A 27,160-nucleotide genomic window follows, 5' to 3' on the forward strand; every position below is an offset into this window, starting at 1 on the left:
CCATGCCTCTGATCAGAAACAGGTGTGATCAGCTCTGGGGAAACAATTTCTCACCCAGGTTTGTCCTGTCATTTTCATTGTTGTGCTTTACAATCACCTGGAGAATTAAAATTCCCTGATCCCTGACCATGCTCCAGAACAATTAAATCAGAATTAGCTTGGTTGCCTGGGGAATTATAGTGTATAGCTCATGTCGAAGAGGGCTAAGATGCCCTGAACTCCTACTGAGACTTTTATGCTCCATCCTAACAGCCCAACAGGATCCTTACACAATCAAAGTAGGGGTAGGAGATGATGTAAAATGCCCTGCTTTAGGCCTAGTAGATGTGGGAACTAGTGGACAGGGGACATATGGAAATGCATGACCACTACATACTAGAGCTTATTCCAAGGAAAGCTTGGGTTAGAGAAGGTAGGAGGGTTTTATGAGTATGGGATGCATTTCTAGACCTATCAGTTGCAAGCAGCCCTTGTGGGAGGCAGGGGAAAAATTAATGGCTTTTACAGAAGGCCTTTGTACCTTTCATCTTGTGAAATATGACTTCTTATGTGATTTGATTTGTATCTTTGCTTTCATTTTCTCTATAGTTGGTGCAGGCATTCTAAATGCACTTAATTTACTTCATAACTTGAGCAAGGAAATTTTTTCACAGTATATCATTCTATGGATTCAATTCCCACAGAAAAGTATATAAGATTCTGCCATGAGCTGTAGAGCTACAGGAAGGTGGATGTGTCAGGAAGAGAGGAAACAGAGATTGGATACCAAGAGGTAACCTCCCACAAAATGGAAGGCAGGAGCACCATGGGCAGATTTGAGAAGCAGTAATGAGTAGGGCATTCCCAACCATGGCATAGACAGTTTGGAATGCAAGAGTAAGGGAAAGAAGCCAGTCCAGGAAACACGCATCTACAAATTCACAACTGGATCAGTTTACATTTCCACTTCTTACTCAGCTCAAAGGAAAATTGAGTTATTAGCACCGAGCAGAGCTGGTTTATTATATGGCACAGTCAGGAGCTGGGTTATTTGTTTTATAGGTGATTTCAGTCAGCTGAATTTTGCACTAGCTACCTTGGGCAGATCTGGCTGCATGGGTACTACCAATGATAACTGACTATGGCCATTGTACTTCATTTAGCAAAATTTTGGTCTTCTGATTCTGAGTCAGCATTAAATAGTTAATCTTACTGTATGCTTTACATCACCAAAGCTTACTTGGCCATAGGCGCAGAAACAGAGCTGTGGAGGATAAACAGATTAAAGGGCTTGGATTTGGATAGAAAAAACAGTGAAAGATTTGTTATGGTAGTTTTAGTTTTTAACAGCAAAAGACTGTTACATATAGTTTGCCTATGGATCTTATTTATGTGCTGTATGGGGATAAGGTTTGTGCCATTTCTTTTGAGGCCACACTGGGAGCCTCACTCAGTGTGTGGCAGGTTTGAGTGTCTGCTCCAACCTATCTGGTGAAAGGCCGGGATGATTCCCTCGGCTGAATCAAATGGAAAGACATGGCTCTCTGTCAAGTAGAGGCCCTCATTCTTTAGTTTTGTACATAATAGCATTGTGAGTGAAACGAACTCTAGCTATATTTTAAGACAATTATAGAAATATATTTTTGTTTATTGTTCCAACTGCACAAACCATAAAATGTCATGAGGTAGGTTCTTCCCCTTACAAGTTCTTCTCTTTTTCTCTCTACATCACCTCAGACATGTACAGAAACATCAATACACTACACTCATACTTACAGAAATGGAAAAAAAAACATTCTCAACTCTTTCTCATTTTCTTTCTTATGCAAGCAGTATAGTCTTTTCTATTATACTGATTTAATTTATATATTAACTTTATTATTTTCCTCACAGTACATCTTGTTATAATGTTATGAATAATGCATTCTTCAAAAACAAATGCAACTTCGGATTCGGCTGAAAAGCCCATGAGAGTATTTCAGGCATGGAAAGCCAAGACACTCTGGCAAAAAAACAAAAAAATGACCTAAATGAAAGTTCTCTGTGAGTGAGATCCCAGTGGAAAGAACAGGTCATCAAAGAAGGAGGTACCTTTCTCTGAAGGGAGGAGAGAACTTCCACTTTGACTATGACTTTGTCTAAATATGATCAGAGTCGGTGAACTCAGGGGGCTTCCATAGCCTTGGCAGCTCATGACAAGAGCCTAGGGTGATTACCGAGGCCATAAACAAGAGTGTCAATTTGTTAAGTCAACAACAGGAGTCACTGTGCACTTACTCCTCATGTAGGATCTCTGTCCTTAATGTGCTGTACATTGTGATTTAATGCTGTAACTAGTACTCAAACAGTATTTTTCACTTTGTGTTTCTGTGTGGGTGCAAATTGTTGAAATCTTTACTTAATATATACTAAATTGATCTTCCGTATATAAAGAGAATAGAAAATGAATCTTGATGTGAATGGAGGGGGGGGGAGGGAGTGGGAAAGGGGAGGGTTGTGGGTGGGAGGGACGTTATGGGGGGGGAAGCCATTGTAATCCATAAGCTGTACTTTGGAAATTTATATTCTTTAAACAAAAGTTAAAAAAGATAAATGCTACGTTCTTCATCTGCTCTCACTTTATAACTACACTTGGATTCCCAGAGGCATCCTGGCAGTGCAATGGCCCCGCACAATTAGGTTTTCAACATATCTCTCTGCTTGGTGCTCTTAGAGGGCCAGCTCATCTTGCCATTTCTTAGAGTCAGGGTTAAGATTTTTTTCCTCAAAAGAACACCTGCTATACTAATTTTCAAAATAAGAAATAGTGTTACTCACTACTCCAGAACAACCTGAGCTTATAGTGGTATTCTCATTTTAAGATAATCTTTCATCACCTACAGAGCTCCTAAGGAATGATAGCCTCTCAGGGCTAAATAATTGAAAAGAAAGCTTACAAGACAAGGTAGTCCTTCTGTCTTTTTACACATATTCAATAGTGTTTCAATTCAATAGTGTTTATGATTTGGTCATGTCCTATTTTGGCTGTAGTGATAGTACCACTTATAATAGCTTGTGTTCACTGACCACATAATATACACTAGGAATACACCAAGAATTTTACAAGGATCATCTCTTTATTCTTAAAATGACCCTATTCTTTGTTCTCATTTTATAGAAGAATTTAGTTGGCTGACTCAGTATTATAACCCAGGCTGTCTGATGTTGGAGGTTGCAGACCTAACTGTTATTCCAGATTGCCTCATTTCATGTGGGACTACTTTAAGGCAAAATAGTCATTTTAAAGTAGCACATATAGTTAAAAGATAATGCAAGAGATGCCCTCAGTGATAGGCTTGTGCATTGACAGAGATCTAGGTTAGACTTGGACTTTTAATAACAATCTATTACCCTGAGAAATTATGTGTGCAGGAAGAAGCTAAAGGTATTTTTAAAGCACTTATATGAGAAATGCTTTGCAATATAGACATTTAGCTGATTAAAATACATTTGGTTGGCTAGAAAATAATTATAGGCCACCTTTATAGGGTTTAAAACACACAGATGTCAGATTACATCTGTCACAAGTTGTCAGAAATGTTTTCTATTGATCTAAAATTGCCTGGAGATTGTTCCACATCCACACAATCTTACAGAGTACCGATGTTTACGTTCAGATTTTGGTGGCGTCAGAGGTGTGTGGAAAGGCACATGCTGTTCCCCTGCACATCAGGGCTGGAGGCAGTGTGAGAGGCTCAGGGTGCCTTTGTTGACATGACTCAGTGCAGCGACCTCACATGAAAACAATCCCTACACACTGGATTGCGCTGATTATTTCCAAAAATTTGGAGCTCTATCTGCTCTTTTGTATTGAAGCCACCTAACAGAAAGAAAAAACAAAGCAATTCCAGAAAAGAAAAGGCTTCCAGGGCTTCACAATTAATACATAGAGTTCCTCGGCCTTGCAAAAACACAGAAAAAGAAACTGAGACAAAAGCCATGTAAAAATGAAAGTCAACCCTTGAGTGCAAGAATATAGTACAAAGTTCCAGACTTTTTTTGAGATACAGTGTTTTAGGGGATGAGAATATTTAAAAATAAGATTATAGTGATACTCCACAACTCTGTAAATACACAAAAAAGTCAGGGGATTGTATTCATCAAATGGGTGAATTTTATGATATTCAAGTTAAACCTTAATGAAGCACTAAAGAAAAAAACAGAAGAAAGTCCTTCAAAAAAGTCAGAAACCAGGGCCAAGAGTTGTGGCACAGTAGATTAAGCGGTTGCTTGGGATGCCCACATCTGATATCAGAGTGCTGGCTTGAGTTCTGACTTCCGCCCAGCTTCCTGCTAATGTGCCTGGGAAAGCAGCAAATGAAGGCCAATACTTGGGTTCCTGCCATCCACTCGAGTATGGAGCTGCTGGCTCCTGCCTTTGGTCTGACCCAGCACTGGCAGCTATGGGCATTTGGGAAGTAAACAAGTGGGTGAAAGATGTCTTTCTCTCCCTCTCTTATCTCTCCCTCATCTCTGCATCTCTCTGTCACTCTTTTAAATAAATAAATAAATAAGCCTTTATAAAAACCCCCAGAAATCATAGAATGAGCAAATGAACTAGAGAGAGAGAGAGAAAGGGAGAGAGAGAGAGAGGGAGAGAGAGAGACAATGGCAGCTTCACACCCAAAACACATTTCTCCTATAGTCTGCTCCAGCATATTTGAGGACCCCCCTTTTATGGCTGAAAGGGAGGATTTTTTCAGAATATTTTCCCCAAATGCAGTCTGTGTGGTGAGTGAATAGAACCCACCCCCTTCGAGGAGTCCTTTCTGCCCCAGTCGTCCGAGCCTCAAGCTCCTGACTTTTCACTGGCACAGAACACTGACAACTCAATCCTAGAACAAAATAAAACAAAAAGCAGATTGGATATTTCCAACTTAAAGAACAGCATGAAACAAAGCTGCATGGCTTATGATCCTTTCAAGAGAGTTAGGTTTTCCTCGTATCTGTTGGAAACAGTAATGGCTGTTTGGAAATGCAGAATCTAAGTGGGTCATAGTAAAAACGGTTAGTGGTAACCATCAAGGCAACCTACGAAAAGATCCCCTAACCTGTTCTTTTAAAAAGGAGACCTGGTCCTGCTATCTCCTCCTCTCTCATGAGGATCCAGTGTCGCTCTTTTTCCAGTGTGGTTCTTTTTTTAATGCTCATAAGGATACCCCACAGGCTAATAGGCATGGCAAGTCTAGACTTGATTTCCAAATTAACATTAATTGTTACGTGCCAACAGAATAAACATTTTCTGGTCACGGGCATACCTAGCAGAGAGATAAAACATCAAGCACCTTCCACATACAGAGAGATTGAAAACACTATCAGAGTCGAAAACATCTTAGGTAAGAACAGAATTAACTACCTGTCTTCACTAGGAAACAGCTTGTCCTCAATCTCTGCTGATAAATGAAGCAATTCTTTAATGCATTTAGATAGCTTTTGAAGTTTAAGTGAATATCTAACATGCAGTTTTTCTACATTTTCGCCTTTTTAACCAAATTTGACATTTATCTCCAACTTACAATAAGGATTATAAATTGAAATCATTTTAAAGGCACAAGTGAGTTTTTTCTTTCATTTTCTCACAGACTTCCACATAAAGCTGGCATTCTATAAAATGGTGTTTACAAGTTTATTCTAACTGATTGCCTTTGTATTATTCTTACATTGCATTGCATTATGACATAGGTTTATTCTTTCCGCATGGAATTATCCTGTAGTGTTATCATGTTTAAACCTAATGAAACTGAAATCCAGGGAGGTAACTACAGTTCCTGAGCCCTACGTCATTCACACTTGCAGCGTGTACTTTCTTTTAATGCCTTCACATGGGTTAGTATCACACACTCACAAAGCAGGCACAATATCTTATAATAAAGAACATTTTCAATGAGCTTTCAGTGGATATATATTTGCATTTGGCTTTGTTTTTACGCAGTGTGTATTCTTCACTGATAACCACATGCTGAGAACATCCAGTTAGATAAACAGGACACAGAGGTCTAAGCCCATCATCATCCTCTGGTTATAGCAGTCAATTTAGCAATGAGTTTATAAGTGTTCCTTGCAGAGCCAATTCACTGCTAAAGGGTGTCTTCCTAGGACTTATGGGAAAAGTGTTTCCACCCTTTAATATGCATCCCTCTTACTAACCTCTGGGGAAAACCCTGGTGAGAATGAGCCCACACAGAGGAAATAAGGCTCAGTGTTTCAAAGAAGAAATCTGTTTGAGGTGATACTTTTTTGTTTTTAAACATTTACTTTAATTTATTTGAAAGGCCAAGTTACAGAGAGAGAGAGGGAGGTCTTCCATCTGCTGGTTCACTCCCTAAATGGCTGCAACAGCCAGGGCTGGGTCAGGCTGAAGCCAGGTGCCAGAAACTTCTTCCAGGTCTCTCATGTAGGTGCAGGGACCCAAGTACTTGGGCCATCTTCTGCTGCTTTCCCAAGAGCACTAGCATGGAGCTGGATGGGAAGTGGGGCAGCTGGGACTCAAACTGGTGCCCGCATGGGATGCTGGCACCACAGGCAGAGGCTTAACACACTATGCTGCAGCACTGGCCCTGAGGTGATACTTTTTTAAAGAAACTAACACTTGTGTAGTTCTTACAATGGCCCAGAAATCCTTGTAGGCATTTTATAAATACTAACACATTTATTTGTATAAGAAAGCCCATGAAGTGAAATTATTATTACCTTGACTTATGATTGAGGAAACCAAGGTAGAGAAGGATCTTATCTTATGTTACCAAGCTAATAAGTGAAAGAGTAGGGACTTGGGCCCAATGTATCCAGCTCTAATATCTGTCCCCTTAGTTACTGTGCAAAAGTTACTAAGAATTTCATAGTATAGACAGCAGAGCATTGAACTGGGTACAGTGCTCTTGCAAGCATGGGTCCTTGTACTATTTGCTGGAAAGATCACACACCCACAAAGGTGGTCCTGGGTTTGTCGCTTGGCAGGCAAGTGGCAGAGATGGTATAAACTCATATCTGCAAGTTCCACAGTCCTACACTCAATCACACTGTTCTGCATAGGCAAGGGTCTATAATTACACTACTGATACCTCTATGTAGAATCTGCTATTCAGTTTATTAAAAATGTTTCTATTTTATATCACTGATAAATTTTGGGTAAGCACACATATCTATGCTTGATTCACTCAAAGCCTCCTATGTGGCATCTGCTAGGTACTGGGTCACACGTATCTTCATCTTAATTTCTTATTTATATTATGTTCCTTTGGCAACATTAGAAAGAAATTTTGCTCTAAATTTATGGAATTACCTATATTGTACATTTTTTGCTTTTCCAAATAAGCCAGAACAAGAAATCAAATGAGCTCACATATTAAATTTCAGTCACTCTACCTGATATACTTCCCTCTCCCTTGCCACAAGTAACAGTCAAGTGCTTTGTTTTTTTTTTTAAATATAGACAACTCTATGTATCTTGTGGATTCATGAAAGTAAAACCTACCCACTTTTATTCCCCACTACAAAATTTCAGAAATACCCATTACTTCGCTCCTCAGAACCAACAGGGGCCTAATTCCAGCTGTTTATGGGAAAATTACTATTTTTCAAAGTTCCAAATTGAGTATGATGAGTTCTATTATATAGACTCTCACATTCAAAAGTCATTATACCCCATGCAAATATGTGATGATATATGATAATGAAGTAATGAAATGGTGAAAATATTTATATAAGATTACATTTAAAAGTTACATTACATGGTTTTATGTAGCATCTGGGTTCTACTACTCAATTTCTGATGGTTTTAAGAAAACAGAAAACTCTATACAATAAACAGCAGAATAATGCCTCAAATTTAATCTATGCAGACAACCAGCAGGTAGTTTATCATGAATTATAACCTAGAAGTGACGGTTTAAAATAAATTACTCTCAACCTTTCCACTTACTGATGACTAACCTAGGGTATTTAATTTTCATTCATGGCTGACACATTAGAAGCCGGGAGGAAGATATTCTAGTATGGTTTTCTAGAAATGTGGCAAAATGCTCCAAGCAAGTAAATCAATATATTGATGTGCTCTAAAGTTCATTTTCTAAAACATTTAAAAATTACACTTCTTGTTAATGAGAGGTAAAAATAAATGAAGGGAGATTCTACACAGGCACTGAAATGAGAGCTTTTCGGCCACACCTGTTTTATCCTTCACCAGTGAATCCTTTACCTGCTCAGATCTGTTCTGGTGTTGGTATTGGTACTGAGAAAAGGTATTACAGGAAGAAGTCATTTCGTCTTTCTCAAATTGTTTCTTCACCTTGGCCAAACCGCCAGGCACTCTGCACATTTCTGATTCCTCCATCATCTAGGAAAGTTTAAGAAAAAGGAAAATTCAGGTTTAATTCTGTGCAGGATGGGAGCTATTTTTGAATAGTTACCAATTATTGATGAGCAAGTACATTAAAAAGGTATCAGCATGCATATTTTAGTAGCCCTTTACTGAAAACCTTAATAAAAACAGCCTCTCCATATTGTTTCCTCATTTATTTGTCTTTTAATAAAAAATCAGAAGACTCTTCAAAATATTGAGGTCATTTTCCTTATCTCAGATAATTTTTTTATGTCTTCAGATTAGACCTATTAGAATGTATTTCTCTAATAACTCACTGAATATTGGATATTAGAATAATGGATTCAATTTTAACTCACAATAATGTCATCATCAAACATCTACATAGGCAACATATTATCAAGAATAACTATTAAAATAATTTTGTCTCATTCTAAATTTTGAATTCATTAAGGATGAACAAAAAAGAGGCCTCAGAATATCCCTTACACAAAGATATCAATATCAGTAGCAATAGTGTATAGTTAAAGTACAGTACTATATGATTTAGTATATACTCATTTGTAAATATTATTTCAGTTAGTGTGAGATATAGATACCTTTCTATATAGATTCTTTCAGTAGTCTGTGAGATATAGGTACCTCTTAGTTTTTCAAATAAGGAAGTGAAATCTTAGGGAATTGAGGCAGCTGGTTAAGTTTTTTAGCTTGGACATATTGTAGGCACTGGAATTTGAAGTCACACCTGTCTGACTTCATCACTAGCCTCAAAGAACAGGTGCAAAAACAGCAACTACATTATTCCAGGGCTTCAATAATCCTGAGTACTAGCACGTTGGAATCGGGGTTGGGAGGGTCTTAATATTGGGAGGGTGGCCTAGTCTCATCTTATTATACAGATGAGCAAATGGCTTCAATATACATCGATGAAAGCAACCTGAATCTTACACACAGAGGGCTCCTGTCAGTTTTAAGGACCTTCTGGAAGCAAAGAAGTGGCTTAGCTCCATGGCTTTGGTTTTGATGACTCAACATACTCCAGAGTTCAGCACGCATCCAAGCCCAATTTGGAAGACTCTCATGCTATCAGGCCTCATGCCAACCCCTCACCCCTCCTTCTCCTGGAAGCTTCCATGTTTGCCTGCAACTGGGAGAAGGCTCAAGGACACTTCAAATCAGAGCAGATCTCCTGAGGTCTGCGCTTGTCCTCTTGTAACCCTGGAAACCTAAAAACTTTGAAACTGACTGCAGGCCCAGAAGCTGAGTTTCTCATACAATAGTTTGTGGACTTCTGAGGTCCTGGAATCATAAGTAAAATATGTAATTTCTGTAACAGATACTAAAAATACAATGACTATTTTGAGCTTTGGGTTTTCCCTTACTAGAGTATTAGAGACTGAACTATTCTCAGAATTATTTGCATTATTAGGAAATACTCAAGTGGTTCCTTTCACAGGTAATTCTTCCCCACTTCTATGAACTATCCAGTGTTTTAGAATATGCACATTGGCTCTATGTGAAGAACTCATGCTGTACATTTCTATGTATTAAGTAGACATTCTCCTAAATTCTGCAGGCAACTTTAAATGTAAATAATAATTACTGCTATTTGATACATGTTAAGATCATGAGAAAGAATGGCATCCATTTTGAAATTTTAGGTAGAGAAAGGGAAGGACGAATTAACACAGTATTTCTTTTATTATTTTCATTTTTTGAATTTATATAAATGGCCTTCCTGGATAGACCATTTAGTTGATGTCAGTATTAAAAGTAGAAATTAAAGAATTATCACTGGAACCGGCACTGTGGCAGAGCAGGTAAAGCCGCCACTGACAGTCCCAGCATCCCATATGGGCACTGGTTTGAGTCCCGGCTGCTCCACTTCCGATCCAGCTCTCTGCTGTGGCCTAGGAAAGTAGTGGAAGATGGCCCAAGTCCTTGGGCCCCTGCACCTGTGTGGGAGACCTGGAAGAAGCTCCTGGCTCCTGGCTTCGGATCGGCACCAATTGGGGAGTAAGCCAGTGGATGGAAGACATCTCTCTCTCTCTGCCTCTCCTTCTCTCTCTCTGTAATTCTGATTTCCAAGTAAATAAATGAATATTTTTAAAAAAGAACTATCATTAAGATCCTATGAACAATGCCCTAATCATGTGCTAATTAATCTAGTAAGCCTCATTAACTATGTTAATGATTGGTTATTCCAATACTAAGTGTGTTTTCACAGATATACCAGTTCCTATACTGGACAGGACCCCTCTCATCTACCAAATGGATTAAAAGCCATATATACCCAATCCTTTCCAATCCTTGAATCAGCCATGTCAGACATGCAAAAATGCATACAGTCTATTATTTTTATAATTGTACTAACACTACTATTAGTGCAGCTGCTCCCTCACCCAAGTGAGATGAATCCTCGAAAGTGTGGTATAGTGGTGGTAAGATTCCTGTGTTTAGTTCAGCTTGCAGAGAATGAGAGGTTGTAGGACTTGCTCAAGTCTGTGGAAAATGCTTCCATGCCCAACTGGGTATCACTTCTGTGGCTTCGCCTTGTTTATCCCATGTTCCAAATATCCCAACCAATCCATGTTATCATAAATGACCACATAGATAACATTGCTTTGGGCTGAACCTGTGAAAGTCTACTATTATTACTCTGCATTTCTTCTATTTCTTTGCCTTAGAAATAAGATTTGTTATCTAAAGTATATACTGATAATAGTAAGCTAATTTAAATACCTAATACTTAAATCTAGGTAAATATATTATATGGTCATCAATTTTCTTTATTAAGAACTGTCCATGGGTTATAGGGCATTATAGAAATAACATAATTTGGGAAATTGGACAGTGATTCCAATCCCATTTTGGACAATTGAAATCTTGGGCTAGAATTTCTGAGACTGTTTCCTTTTTTATAAACTGGACATTGTAATACATTTAGATATATTGTGAGTGTTAAAAAAGATAAAAGAAATAAAATTGCATAGCACAGAATCTGGCATTAAAACTAATCACTCAGCAAAATGTTACTTCCCCCTGTCTTTAGGGGCTTCTGCAGATCTCTGCTTTTTTTCACAAGAATGACTTTCATTTAAGCCCAACTAAATGCCATCCAACTGGTCCTAAGACAAAGAGAAACTGCTCATGGCTAGTTTTCTAAATGTGATGGAAAATATAGTGACTTCAGCTTGGGTCCAAATCTTGACTCCAGATTTTTGCACTTAAAATATTTGGGGTAGGGGACCGGTGCTGTGGCACAGCGGGTTGACTCCCTGGCCTGAAGCGCTGGCATCCCATGTGGGTGCCAGTTCTAGTCCTGGCTGCTTCACTTCCCATCCAGCTCTCTGCTATGGCCTGGGAGGGCAGTGGAGGAGGATCCAAGTCCTTGGGCTCCTGCACCCATGTGGGAGACCTGGAAGAAGCTCCTGGCTCCTGGCTCCTGGCTTTGGATCAGCACAGCTCCGGCTGTTACGGCCATCTGGGGAGTGAACCAGCGGATGGAAGACTCTCTTTCTCTGACTCTACCTCTCTCTGTAACTCTGATTTTCAAATAAATAAATAAATCTTAAAAAAAAAATATTCGGGGTAATTATGTAGACAGAGTTCAAGCCTTTTTTGTATGGTGGGGTGGGAAGAACTACATAACATTTGATATGACCAAACAAGGCAATTATTTTGCTTTGCCTTACATATTTAGCAGGATTCCTCTGAATGATATGTGTGCTATTCTGTTTTATATTTGTTTAGGGAAAAATAAAGTAGTATGTTACTTTGGAGACCGAAAAATACTTTCTGTGTGAGAGGAGGAAGAAAATCTGGTATAAAAGAGTACTGGAGTCAGGACCGGCACCGTGGTGCAGCAGGTTAAGTCATTGCTTGCTGCGCCAGCATCCCATAAGGATGTTGGTTCAGATCCTGGCTGCTCTGATTTCAATCTGGCTCCCTGCTAACATGCCTGGGAAAGTAGTGGAAGATGGCCCAAGTGCTTGGGCCCCTGAACCACATGGGAGACCCAGAAGATGCTCCAGGCTCCTGGCTTCACCCTGGTCCAGCTCTGGTTGTTGCAGCCATTTGAGGAGCAGGTGGAATTTTCTCTCTCTCTCTCTCTCTCTGTAACTCTGCTTTTCAAATAAATAAATAAATCTTTAAAAAACAGAGTAGTGCAGTCAAGAAATTAGGATTCTGGAAAGACTTCCTCACTACCTAACCATACAATCTCCCAAAAGTAACTTTCCTTTAGTTGTTTTGTCTGTAAAAATGGGCAGGAAATTAAGCATAATTAAATTCCATATATGTTTATTGTTTTCAGGTTAACATTAAATTTTTTGATTTTTGTATTAGATAATAATTTTCCTATTTTCTATATGCTCAAATTTAACATTTTTAGCATATTATAAGTACAAATCATGCTCTGATGTCAATTTTTGTATATTCTCCTAGCTCTTAGAGGGCCCTGAGTCTTCCAAAGTGAAATATGTTTACTAAAGAGGCAGTTTTAAATTAGCTGTTTTCCCAGAAATCACTTCTCCAATACAGAACACCAAGATGAAGTTTCTGAATGATCCAGCAGGGGGTGCTATCTAAGAAGACTGGCAGGAGGTATTGTAGTGCTACTATTTATTTTGGAAGTGATTTAGCTTATGTTCCTTCTGTACATTCATTTCAAATCTGCGCTGTGTCTAATGTGTATTTCAATGACTATGTAAAAAAATGTCATCTTGGATTTCAGTATTGTTAATGAGTTTGGCAGTTAGCCTTGTCTCTAAATAATTTGTAAAGAAGGATGTTAAAAGTAGCTATTTTAAATACCACCATTTTGGCTAATCCCCTCTTTTTCCTCCTCCCCTCACACACACACCTGACAACATGACTAATTTTGAGATTATAATTATAAAAGAATATTCTTATGTTCCATTAAGCTGAAGGCCACAGAATACAAAATAAATCCTTTTGAATACGACTTTATTATGGGCTGGCCCTAAAAATCGGTGGTCTTAGAAAATTATGCAGTCTCCTGCAATCATAATTGGTTTAGCAGAGTGCCTACATTGCTAATCTCTCTCATTTCTATGTTGATTAAGCTTCTCCTAATGGATTTAGTGCATACAGAGAAAAGCAAAAGAAATTACACTGCCAGTGATTTTAAATGAACCATACATGAGACCAAGGAGGGGCAATACGCAAACCCACATTATTAAAATTTGAAATTAATTCCCGGTCTTCCTGAGAATAGCTATAGGTTAAGTGATAATGATAATATCAATAATAACACATCTACACAGTGCCATACGGTGTACACATAAATTATCTCTTTGATTCCTCAACAAGGCCCTATGTGGTAGGTGAGTAGTTCCATTTTCCAGTTAAGGAAACTGAAGCTCATAGAGGGGTGACCATGGTCTTCAAGTCCATGAATCGCAGCTGAAGCTTACACTGAGATGTGCAAATCTGAATCACGATTTTTGTGTTCTTTCACCATTATCCCCCTCTCGCATTGTTAGAAGGGAGTTTGGGCAGACAGCAGGCACACTGCCTAATGCACAAGCACAAGGAGCAGCTTACGTTGGCAGAGAAACTGCGGCAGTCCCCCCTGGAAACAGCTGCCTGGTACCTCGCCATCCGCTCTCTCAGGGAGATGGCCTGGTGCGGATCTGACACGCCCTCGCTCTCGGCAGCACTCTCTTCTGCAAGTCCACTCGCGGTCTTATTAGGGCCAACAGTCACTGGAAACAAATGTGGTATGTTCAAATATGTCAAGACTTGAAAAGAAAACAGCAGTACCTGGTGAACAGTGAAGATGTTTAAACTGCCTGGTCTCATTAAACAGACTACAACATTTCACACTGTCAGTGTTTCACAATCATCCTCTTTTTTTAAGTCTTCAAGTGAAGGTACAAATTCCTATGTAGGAACATATGCTGTGTGAACATCAAGAAAGATTGTCTCCCTCCTACTCCTGCAATTATCATAGTGAATTGCTTGTGTTTATTAATAGATATATAATGTTAATATTTAGAATTCCTCAAATGCTATAAAGGCATTTACTTGTCTAACAACTTTATGAGGTAAGTGTTGTTATTGGCTGAAATTTCAATGTAAGAAAACAGAGATGCATGGACATTAAGAAAACATTCCCAGCTTCACACAATAAATGGCAGATTTGAACCTGGTTTAACTAAATCTTTTATAAAACTCAAAATCGCTCTTGACTTCTCTCTGCACCCCTCAACCTTCAAGAAGATATACATCAAGCTGAAATATGTGAGTGCTGTGAGAATTACAAACAGGATTTTTTTCTTTTATTCACAGTATTACACGAGAAAGGAATAATAATATCATTAGAAACAGCTTTTTCAATCATCCATTTTCCCTTTTAAAGCCATCAACCTGATAAAAATTCAAGGTAGTATGAATTATCTGTCTGAAAACAGCAAAAGACTGATTCATGATCACAGGAACAGAAACAGAAATATCTCAGAGATCATCTAGTTTACCCTAATCTAACCAACTCCTTGTAGGCATACGAAGACATAAAAGATGTCTAAGCATTTCCTTTTGTGAAAGGAACATAAGGACTCTGTGGTTATTTAACATATGCTGCAAGTGACCACAAAATTAGTTTGTAAATTGTTCTTTTGTATGTTATCACTGTGCTCCATGTTCTATTATTCTTTCTTAGATAAGTTTGATTACAAAACAAATTCAAGAGCTCTGAGACAGTGTACACTATAGGGGTGTGTGTGTGTGTGTGTGTGTGTGTGCTTTTTAAGTCCATTCATCACTCACTTGTGTCCCTTCTGCCTTTGACGCTAAGGGTTGGTGGTTTCTGGGGCTCACAGGTTCGGGATCTTTGGTGTACTTTATTATCTAGTTTGGTTTGATTTAATAACCATGGACCAAGGTCCAGACAACCCCAGGTAACATCCAAATCATTGCCTCCCCTCTCTGTTCCCCGTCCCTCCTTCCTCAGCCCTCAGCCCCATATTCAACCATGTTGTTGAATTATATGCTTTTCCCGTTAGGGTATTTAAGGCTTATGTACTCAACAGCAGTTGAGAAAAACTTCTGTGGCCCAGAAAAAATGAAAAGTCATTGGCATTTTTACTCCCTCCCTGAGTATTTGATTTTCCAAGGAGACTTCCCATTCAAATAAACATTTTCATATATTTAATTAAAATTGCAAACCTATTTAATTCAACATGCCATCAAAAATACACAATCTAAAGGAATTAGATGTTGTATTATATGAATGCTATGACTGTGCAGCAAAAATATCAGTTATCTTTGAAATTCACCTGTCATCCAAAACTTCAAATCTTTTAAAAGAAAATTCCCCCAGTACATCCTGATAAAAAAGATATGCCCCAAAAAACATTAAAAGTTTTTCTCACATTGAAAAAAAGACATCTTTATTTTCCCTGTGGATTACCTGTCTACACAGCTGAAATTAGTTCGTATTCAACTGTACTGTTTTATTTTGTTGTGAATGAACTAATCAATTTTATTGAACATGCCCCCTAAAGATTTTCCACATTAAAATACAAATTTTATTTTGTGTCTTATTCATTAAAGTTGTCATTCTTTTATTACTCTTAATAGGAAGTCAATTTATTTATTTTTGCTAAAATTTAAAGCAGTGTTTACTTTTCAATGTTCAGTTTTTATCACTTTTCATTCTATTCGAACATGCCCAAGGTTACTGGTTAAGAAAATTTTTCCCCTGGGTATTAAAATATTCAGACTCCATTGCATCCTAGCATTGTAGGCAGATCAGGAAAATACACACACACACACACACACACACATTCTCTCTCTCTCTCTCTCTCTCTCTCTCTTTCATTATTCCCCCTTGCATCAATAATTGCATATTCAGGTAGCATCTTGGAGTAGAAAAATTGCCTTGAGCTCACAGGCAATATCTATGTGGTTTCTTAAATTTCTAAGACAACATCTATCATTTTTTCTGTCTTAAAAGTGAGACTACTGTAATCTTCAGTCTACTATAATGCAGTAAACCTATATACTTTTATCTGGGTGCTGAAAACACCTGGGATAAATATCTGTGGTTGGCAAAATGGTTCCTCCCTTAGTGATGTGTGTGAAAGAAACAGGAACATGAAGTGTCTCACCTCATAATGTTCTATTTGGAAATATTTGAATGTAATTTGGAAGGGAAAGTAGTGAAAATGAGATTAAGTATACTTTTAAAGAGAAACAATACATAGAAGAACAAAGAGGCCTGTTGACATACAATTCCTGTGGAAAAATATGGAATGATGAAAGAGGTAAATGTGTAAAACAGAGGCAAAACAAGCTATATGGCTGAAGTGCTCTGTGAAAAAGAGGCAAGGAAAAATGATGTTCAGATGACTCTTTTTGTAAGAAAGCCTTATAAATATTAATACTGCAAAATCATTTTGATAGAAGTCTCTTGTCTCTGGGGTTTAGAGGTAATTCACTGTGCAGATGAGTAAACAAAAATCCAGAGATCTTCAGTGGATTATCTGACAGCTCTAGAGTTAATGGTATGGCTGAGCTTAGGATCCATCACACTTTAAATATAGAAAGCTTTCATTTATTTGCATATATGAAAATAATTTCTGATCTAGTCAATAATTAATTCTCAGTGAAATACAAAAGTTTTATAAAACACAAATGATATATAGTCACTTTGAAAGAAAATAAAGCAGTAAAAATAAAATCTGTTATGATGGCAACTATTAGATACCATAGAATATGTTTTATAAGAACTCTGAAGTTGTTATGGAAAAGATTTGCATGATTTTTTAAAAGATTTATTTATTTTATTTGAAAGTCAGAGTTACAGAGAGAGAAGGAGAGAAAGAGAGTTGAGATCTTCCATCTGCTGTTTCACTCCTCAAATGGATCGTAAGTGGAGCAATCGGGACTCAAACTGGCGCCCATATGGGATGCCAGCACCTCACTCAGAGGCTTAACCTTCTACACCAGAGCGCCAGCCCCCATGATGATTTTTGTAACATAAAAATTTATAGACCTCAGCTAGATCCAATTTATGTCCATTTCTCTTTCTCTAAAGCATGAGAGACTGAGTGACTATAGATGTATTTTATCAAGCCTTAAACATATACTTTTCTTCTACAGCATTTAAAACTGAAATAACGATGAATCAGTGAAGTTTTTACAGAAATTCATTATGCCTTCCTGAATTTTACTGTCAAAGGAAAGTCCGTGTTTAAAGCAGTTTTGAAAAGATTTTATTTATTTATTTCAGAGGTAGAGTTACAGACAGTGAGTGGGAAAGACAGAGAGAAAATTCTTCCATTTACTGGTTCACTCCCAGAATGGCCATAATGCCGGAGCTGGGCCAATCCAAAGCCAGGAATCAGGAGCTTCTTCCAGGTCTTGCATGCGCGTTTAGGGGCTCAAGTACTGGGACCATCTTCTACTGCTTTCCCAGGCCATAGCAGAGAGCTGGGTTGGAAGAGGAGCAGCTGGGACTAGAACGGGTGCCCATATGGGATGCCAGTGCCACAGGTGGAGGTTTAACCTATTGAGCCACAGCACTGGCCCCTAAAGCATTTTTAAGAACAATTGAACCTCGGGTGGTCACCTGACGTCATACATAAGAGTGTTAATTGTTAAATTAACAACAGGAGTCACTGTGCGCTAACTCCCCATGCATGACCTCTGTCCTCAATGAGTTGTATTGAGAGTTAACTGTAAAACCAGTTCTCAAACAGTTTGTGTGTGTGTGTGTGTATGTGCAAATTGTTGAAATTTTTACTTAGTATAGCTTTGGTCTTCCATGTACAAAATTAATTGAAAATGAATCTTAATGGAGAATGGGACTGGCAAAGGGAGATGGAGGAGGAGGAGGGGTGGGAATGTGGGTGGGATGGCGGGTATGGTGGGAATAATAATTATATTCCTAAAGTTGTACTTACGAAATTTGTATTCCTTAAAAATAAATTTTAAAAAAGATAAAAAAGAACAATTGAATATTATTCCTTCCTTTCATATGTCTGCAACTGGATATAGAAGAGATCAGTTTCCTTGCAGGTGATAAAATAATGGTTCTAAGATTTCAGTATCAGAAAACAATGAGGAATAGTCAATGTAATTAATTCATCCTGCAATTTTCTTCTAATTTCATAACCTATTTTTTTTTTGACAGGCAGAATTAGACAGTGAGAGAGAGAGACAGAGAGAAAGGTCTTCCTTTCCATTGGTTCACCCCACAAATGGTCGCTACAGCCGGCGTGCTGTGCCGATCTGAAGCCTGGAGCCAGGTGCTTTCTCCTGGTCTCCCATGCGGGTGCAGGGCACAAGGACTTGGGCCATCCTCCACTGCACTTCAGGGCCACAGCGGAGAGCTGGATTGGAAGAGGAGCAACTGAGACAGAATCCAGCTCCCCAACCGGGACTAGAACCCGGGGTGCCGGCGCTGCAGGCAGAGGATTAACCAAGTGAGCCATGGCGCTGGCCAAATTTCATAACCTATTAACAGAGAAAGAATTCTTCAAGTATGTGAAGGTTACGTCGCTGGCATTGTGGCATATCAGGTTAAGCTGCAGCCTGCAGTGCTGGCATCCCATGTAGTGCTGGTTAGAGTCTCTGCTGCTCCATTTCTGATCCAGCTCCCTGCTGGTGCACCTGGGAGGGCAGTGGAGGATGGCCCAAGTGCCTGGTCCACTGCATCCATGTGAGAGACCTGGAAGAAGCTCCTGGCTCCTGGCTTTGGCCAGGCACAGCCCTGGCCATTTTGGCCATTTGAGGAGCAGATCAGTGAATGGAAGATTGATCCCTTTCTCTCTGTCTCTCTCGCCCTTTCCCTCTGTAACTCTGCCTTTCAAATGAATAAAGATAATTTTTTTAAAAAATAAAAAACCAAATATGTAAAGGTTAATATTGATACATATTTAAAAGAGATCCTTAATACATTTAATATAAACATCTTAAATTAGCTGTGCAGGAAATTTCAAGTTTGGCACTCGACGGTTTATAAAATATGAGGTGAGCATTGTGGTGTAACGGGTTAAGACACAACTTGGGATGCTTGTCTCCCATACTGGAGCACTAGTTTGAGTCCCAGCTACTCTGCGCCAATCCAAACCCTGATAATGCACCTGGGAGGCAGCAGATGATGTCTCCAATGCGCTGGTTCATGCCACATATATGAGAGACCTGATTGGAGTTTCCAGCTTCTGGTTTTTGCCTGGTATAGCCCTGGTTACTGCAGGCAATTGGGGAGTGAAGCAGTGGATGGAAGTGCTCTCTCTCTTCCTCATTCTGCCTTGCAAATAAATAAATAAATAAGTAAATCAATCTCAAAAAAAAGTTCTTGTCACACTAAGAAGTGATAAATATATCCTCATTTCCCATTAAACAATTATCTAAAAATCTGATACAAATTAGATAAATGATATCATTATAGTGTGCGTGTGTGTGTGTATAAGATATATATATGTGTGTATATATTCTTAGTGAGATTGGTAAGATTTCTTTTTGTAAAAAATACTTACTTCTTTATTCATTTTGAAGAGAGAGAGAATGAGAATGAAATATTCTACCCATTAGGTCACTTTCCAGCTGTCCACAGCTGCTAGGGTTACACTGGGTCAAAGCCAGGAGCCTGGAACTCCATTTGAGTCTCCCAAGCAGGGGGCAAGGACTCAACCACTTCAGCCATCATCATCTGCTTCCCAGGCTGCATTAGCAAGACTCTGGGTCAGAAAAGGAATAGCTGGGATGTGAATCAGGCACTCTGATATTGTGGGTGTTCAAAGTGGCTTCCCAACAGTTGAGCCGCAAAGCTCACACCTGAATTTTATTCCTTCATCACAGAAACTCCTCTCCACCACCCTGTTTTTCAAATGGATGAATGAATGAATGAATGAGTAAATCTTTTACAAAATTTACACAGGCAAATATCAATGAAGAAAAAGTCATTATGGTTATATTCCTTTAATTCAAACTGTTGTTAAACCAAAGAATATTAAATTAAATAGAGGGTCATTTTGTATACCAAAGATACCATCCCACTGTGGAGCTGTAATAATTTTATAACACTGCATGCTTGTCAGTACAGTATATAAAAAAATATACTATCAATAAACAAGAACAAGGAAAACTTTATAGATGGGTGACTTTGACATATCTTTCTTCATTGTTGCCATATGAAATTCCAAAAAACCCTATTTGAATTATATAATTAATATGGTTATTTTAATATATATATTATCTAATAAATATGATTTACAAAGCAGGAGACAACTACCTATCTTCCAGATTTTTCCAGTCTAGTTGGAGAGAGACACACTTAATTATAAGCCCAATATGTTCATGCATTTGAATCAGGTGAGTTAGCAGCCTTTAGGGAGACATAATCCACCTGGGCATGTCAGTGAGGCAGGTGTCAGGAAACAAGGCATCCTGAAAAATGAAACATCTACACTGAAATGGAGTTGGCCATGTGAGTGTTCAAGAGGAAAATCCAGGAGCATGAAGCCTTAGCATTACCAGCAAATTGTGTTGGGAAAATTTGGTAATGATTTTGAGGAAAACATGAAAAGAGATCCTCAACTCACAGCATATTGCAAATGGGATAGCAGATAGGCTAAAGAGTTAAGTCTTTGAAAAACAATGAAAAGTTTATAGCCATAAGTAGTTAATAAAATGATTTCAATTGAATTGTCAAAGCACAAAAATACAATGTAAAAATTAATTTTGGCATAATTCATAAGAAAAAAGGAAAGCTTGAAAGGAACAATTAGAACAGATGATGTTATGTTAGATCTCAATAAAGAGGCCGGCGCTGCGGCTCACTTGGCTAATCCTCTGCCTGTGGCGCCGGCAGCCTGGGTTCTAACCCTGGTTGGGGTGCCAGAGTCCGTCCTGGTTGCTCCTCTTTCAGTCCAGCTCTCTGCTGTGGCCCGGGAAGGCAGTGGAGGATGGCCCAAGTCCTTGGGCCCTGCACCTGCACGGGAGACCAGGAGGAAGCATCTGGCTCCAGGCTTCAGATCGGCACAGCGCGCCGGCCGTAACGGCCATTTGTGGGGGATGAACCAATGGAAAGGAAGACCTTTCTGTCTCTTTCTCTCACTGTCTAACTCTGCCTGTCAAAAAAAAAAAGTCTCAATAAAGAATGCTAATGGGTCTGAACAAACACTAGCATTGTTATTAAGGTACAAAGGATTCAATAGAATGATTCACAAGTGAAAAAATAATAGCAAATATGCTTATAGTACTTTCTATGCATCAGATAGATATCCACCCATTTAATGCTCTCAATCACCCAAGGAGGTTAGAGACCACTTTTGTTTTTTATTTCCATTTTAACAATAAGGAAACAGGCACGCAGAAGGTGGTAAAACTTGCTCCAGATCAAGTGGCTTGTAAGCTGCAGAGTTGGGAAGGGAAGTCACGCATTCTAACTCCGGGTTCTGTGCTCAACTAAGTTCTATGCCCTCAAGAAGTCTAAGTGTCCAAAGAACGAACAAATGAAAAATCACCTTTCCCAGTAAACAACGGAAGAAAAATTCAAACAACAAAGAGATATCTTTTTCTGTTGTGAACTTACTCATAATGAATATACAATGAAAATATTAAAAAAAAATCCCTAGATGGCTAATGCAGTGTAAAATAATGATATAGAATAAATTCTAATTTTGAATAGTTTAAACTGTTTAGCAGAAAAACTAGAATTCGATTATTTTTCCTCAGAAATATGTGGAACTCTACCCAAGAAGCCTTATTTTAGTCCCAAGTGATAACCAAGAAGAAACAGGCTAGAAAGTCAAATGGGTGTCTGTGAAGCTGATGTGATCGCAGATACCGTGTTCAAGAAGGCCAGCACAGTTTTGGTGGCACCTCAGTAGCCCTGCTACTTTGTTCTGGGTACATTACAAAGAAGTCAACTGTTCAGTACTTAGACAGTTGATTTAGAACTAAATTTGCAGGAGTAATAAAGTAAATTCTATAAAGTCTAAATATATGATGATAACTGAGTTTGTATTTGTGTGCAGGATTTTATACCGATAGACACATCATGCCTCAGAGCTATTGGCATGACTACATTTTTCTGTAGATCTTAATATTTGCCTATCCCTCATCTAATGATAAAAGTCATCTCTTTTAAAGATTCAGAATGCTGCTGCCAAATCAAATTTGTAGTCAATTTTAGTTTTATATATTCTTATCCTCATTTAGATATTATAAAACCAAGAAATAGAGAACAAAAGGAAAAAACCAAGTGCACTGCACAGCCCTGCAATAATTTATAGTTCTTAAAACCATGGAGAGGGAAATCAAAGGAGCAAAGTGAGTAGAAGTGCATGTCATGACAGCACAAAATCCATCTTGTAGCATCCTTCTAGCATATGAATACAGTGAATCAGATCTCATTTTTGAACTGTTCTCTCTCTGATCATATTACCACACAAATGCGTTGTGTTATTACATGTAAGAGGGTACTTCAAAAAGTTCATGGAAATATGCATATGATGAATAAGCTATGCATGGATTTCAAAATTTGTCCCATCAAAATAAGCTTATCTTTTAATCCCACGTTCCATGCATTTTTTATTATCTATTTTATTTGAGAGTTAAGAGCTATAGACAGTGAGAGGGAGGGTCAGAGTGAAAGGTCTTCCGTTGGTTTACTCCCCAAATGGCTGCAATGGCCAGAGCTGCGCTGATCTGAAGCCAGGAGCCAGGCACTTCTTCTTGGTCTCCCACGTGGGTGCAGGGGCCCAAGCACTTGGGCCATCTTCTCCTGCTTTTCCAGGCCACAGCAGAGAGCTGGACTGGAAATGGAGCAGCTGGGACTAGAACCGCCGCCCATATGGGATGCTGGCACCAAAGGCAGAGGATTAACTTGCTGCACCATGGCACCGGCCTCTCCATGCATTTTTGAAGTCCCCCGTATCCTTGTCACTTTCCAAAAAACATCTATCTATTCATATCTGGTTATTGTGCTTTATCAAAAGCATGTCTCATGGTAATGAAAAGGATTAGCTGTTGCTTCCTTGCTAACTCTTCCCTAGCTAGCATTCTCCTAGTCCATGATATTGGAAGGAATCCTGTAAATCCAGTTGCCCACCAGAGATGGTGATATTTAGCACTGTAGAAGGCAGAATATTTGTTCCCTCAAAGATTTCACATTGCAACCACCAGAACCTGTGAATGCTAAATTATGTGGCAAAAGGGAGGTTAAGCAGATGTGATGAAGAATTTTGAGATGAAGAGATGACTCCAGTTTATCTAGGTGGATTCAATAAAGTCAAAAGGGTCCTCAGGAGTTGAAAGAGGGAGCAGGAGACCGAGAGACAAAGATGTGATGACAGGAGTCATAGAGAGAGACTTGCAGATCTATACTGCTGGCCTTGATGAATGAAGGAATACAGGAAGCTTCTGAAGGCTGGCAAAGGCAAGAAAACAGATTCTCTCCAGAGCTATTGGAGAAACCATGGCTCAGATGAAACTTCATTTTGGCTCAGTGATACTCATTTTGGACTTCAGAACTGGAACTGCAATACTGTATTTAATTTGTGCTGTTTTAATTTAGTATGTTTGTGGTCATTAGTTACAGCAGTGACTGAAAACTAACACAAGCATTCACTGTGCACATACACATAGTTCTGTCCAAGTCAAGAATTACTACACACTAGGGTCTTTCTAAGGCATATGTCAGTTCCAGCTCCCCCCAACTTGTGCAGTTGTGTATGTATAAATGCCTGTATGATGGACACATCTTTGAAGTTACTCTTTATGCCCTAAAGAAGAAACGGCCACCTACTTACACATAAAACTCACTCCTAGGGACTGGCATTGTGGCTTAGTGGGTGAAACTGCTACCTGTGATGCCAGCATCCTTAGGGATGCCAGTTTGAGTTCCAGCTGCTCTGCTTCCAGTATAGCTCTCTGTTAATGCGCCTGGAAAAGCAGCAGAAAATGGACCAAATGCCTGGGCCCCTGTCACTCATGTGGGAGGCCTGGAGAGAGTTCTAGGCTTCTCGAGTGAACCATTGTTTGGAAAATCTCTCCTTGTCCCTCCCTCTTTCTCTGTAACTATGCCTTCCAAATAAATATATAAAATTTATTTAAAAAGTACTTGGATCTATTGTCCCATCAGATTCTAATCTCTCTGAATAAGAAAATAATCATTTATAATTATAGTAACTTCTTGTTCTAAAGATTCATCTGTTCATTTATCACCTCCCAGAAGGTACTTTTGGTACGAGAGCGGTTATGCATGCACAGAATTTAATAAGAAAGTAGATGATTATTAGTATAACAACATTGCTAGTTTGAGCATATTTGAAAATTTAATCATAGTTCTATTAAATATTTTTAAATTAGTTACTTGGCTTAGAAAATTGGCCAGCTTAAAAAATCAATAATTGACTAAAATTTCATTGAAATAGTAAAATGAATTAGAATCATTAAATGCCTGCAGATGATGCATATTTTTACAGTACAAGTTTCTTTTCTTGTTGGACGTTTCACTAGCATAATGAGAATTACGTGACATTATAATAATTAGAAACGTCAGTTAATGAGTATTTATTATGTATTAATCATTTTACATATATTGTATAATCAGTCTCATAAAAGTCATGTCTGGTAGGCAGTTTATTCCCATTTCCCTGATGAGGGAGTAATGATAAAGGTAAAGTCAAAGGTAAAGTCAAATAATAAGTCATTGAACCTGGCACTGATTGTGGGTATTTTCACCTACAAGGTTATTCAACTCTATACAGTCTCTTATGTGCATACTTTATCGTTAAAAAACAGTGTTTTTATTTCAAAGTCAATCTTTAATTAAGATAAATCTTCCTTTCTGCTTCTTAAATATTCACACATGAATTCTTTATAGATACTGATTTTAGTGTAATCTAAGAATAAATAAAAGGAAAACCAATAAACAATTTTGTTAACTCTAAATAGCTCCTTTTCATTCTTTAAACTTGAGTTTGAACTAGAAATCAAACCAAGTTATGCAGTTCGACTGCATTGGTCACTACAGACATTAAATCTGCGAAAGTATTAAATACAGATCCAAGTGGATGGCAAGCAAATGAACTACTGTTGGCCAGGCATTGTGCTCAGGGCTGGAGCCAGAGCAGTTGACATTAGATTCAGTCAAGTCCCACGGGAAAAGGGGAGAAAGGGGAAACTCCAGATAGATCCTTATGACATACAGTATATGTGGTGGGCTTTTAAGCCCAGAGTTTAAGATGTCTGTATCCTACATTGGAATACTTGAGTTCAATTCCCAGGTCTGGCTTCTGAGTCTAGCTTCCTACAAATACACACCCTGGGAGGCTCAAGCAGTTGGATTCCTGCTTCTTACGTTGGAGACCTGGATCAAGTTTGTGGCTCCAGGCTTTGGCATGGGTCCAGCCCGTCATTATAGGCATTTAGGAGGTGAATCAGTGGATTGGAGTGCGCTCTCTCAAATATTATTTTTTAAAGGAAGAAATACAATATCTTAACAAGGGTTGAGGGGTTGGTGCTGTGGCAGAGTGAGTAAAGCCATCACTTGCAGTGCTGGCATCCCATTTGGGTGCCGGTTCAAGTCCCAGATGCTCCACTTCTGATCTGGAAAGCGGTAGAAGATGGCTCAAGTCCTTGGGCCCCTGCACCTGTGTGAGAGACCCTGAAGAAAATTCTGTCTCCTGGCTTTGGATTGGCACAGCTCCAGCTGTTCCAGCCAACTTGGGAGTGAACCAGTAGATGGAAGATCTCTCTCTCTCTCTCTGACTCTCTGCCTCTCTTTCTCTCTATGTGTAACTCTGACTTTCAAGTAAATAAATAATTTTTTTTATAAAAAAAGAACTATTGGTTTAACTTCATGTCTAAAAACAGAAATATAAAAGGTTGTATCATTTCCATGCCAACTTCTAAATTAGACAATTTTCCAGGTGGCAGGCTGGGATCTGAAGAGGGCTCCAAGTCACATGTAGCTCTATTTTCCTTTGAGTTTTAATCCAGGCATAGAGGAGGTCCCTCTGCTGCAGTCCTACACATTTTATAATTTTACTTCTGATTATATTATGTACTTATCATTCTTTTTTTAAAAACTGTTTATTTATTTGAGAGGCACAGTCACAGACAGAAAAGTCTTCCACCCACTTATTTACTCCCCAGATGGCCACAGCTGAGCTGATCCAAATCCAGGAACTTCTTCCAGGTCTCCTACATGGGTGCAGGGGCCGAAGCACTTGGGCCATCCTCCACTGCTTTCCCAGGCCATTAGCAGAGAGCTGGATCTGAAGAGGAACAGCTGGGACTAGAACTGGTGCCCATATGGGACATGCTGGCACCGCAGGAGGGGGCTTAGCCCACTATGCCTCAGTGCAAACCCGGTATGAGAGACTTACAGGTGTCTCAGTACTCTATGCTTCTCTCAACTTCCATTGGTGTGCAGGTTCCTCCAGAATAGGTTTGAAAACCGTTTTCTGCCAGTCTCCATCTTGGGCACTTCATGTACAATAAGGCAGGTTCACAGGGGCCTACCCATCAGCTTTAGACCCAGAAAACCTGATTTATAGTCTCTGACACTTATGTTTTTACTTGAAGCAAATTGGCTAACTTTTCTGAATCTCCATTATTTAAACTACAAAGGGCATGAATATAGAACCAGCCTAAATGGTTGTGGAGCTGAATGTTTGAAGAAGTAGAGTTTATGGAGTATCTTGCACATAGAAATAACAAATGCCCCCAGCTTCCAATCACACTGTGTTTTTATTATACATCTCAAGGATTATTATTCAGATACGAATTCACAGATAGGAAGTTTGCAATACAGAAAAATTCAGATGCTTCTCCACA

The 27,160-nt window shown here is 38.8% G+C and overlaps 1 protein-coding gene across 3 annotated transcripts in view; it reads right to left on the reverse strand.

The window, feature by feature from the left end:
• The window catches only part of XIRP2 (xin actin binding repeat containing 2), a 78,157-nt gene that overhangs the window by 36,633 nt on the left and 14,364 nt on the right, over positions 1–27,160 (reverse strand). For 2 of the 3 annotated variants that reach the window (XM_017342905.4, XM_008258698.5), the window contains exons 2-3: positions 13,907–14,067; positions 8,216–8,353 (exon numbers count right to left, since the gene is read on the reverse strand). In XM_017342905.4, the coding sequence (XP_017198394.3) occupies positions 8,216–8,353; positions 13,907–13,963 (195 nt within the window). In that variant the 5' untranslated portion in view covers positions 13,964–14,067. The remainder of the gene's footprint in view (positions 1–8,215; positions 8,354–13,906; positions 14,068–27,160) is intronic. The other variant, XM_008258699.5, reaches the window with a different exon arrangement.

Source organism: Oryctolagus cuniculus, chromosome 3 (assembly GCF_051225735.1).
Source record: "Oryctolagus cuniculus isolate XC-2025 breed Fujian yellow rabbit chromosome 3, ASM5122573v1, whole genome shotgun sequence".
Lineage (NCBI taxonomy): Eukaryota > Metazoa > Chordata > Mammalia > Lagomorpha > Leporidae > Oryctolagus > Oryctolagus cuniculus.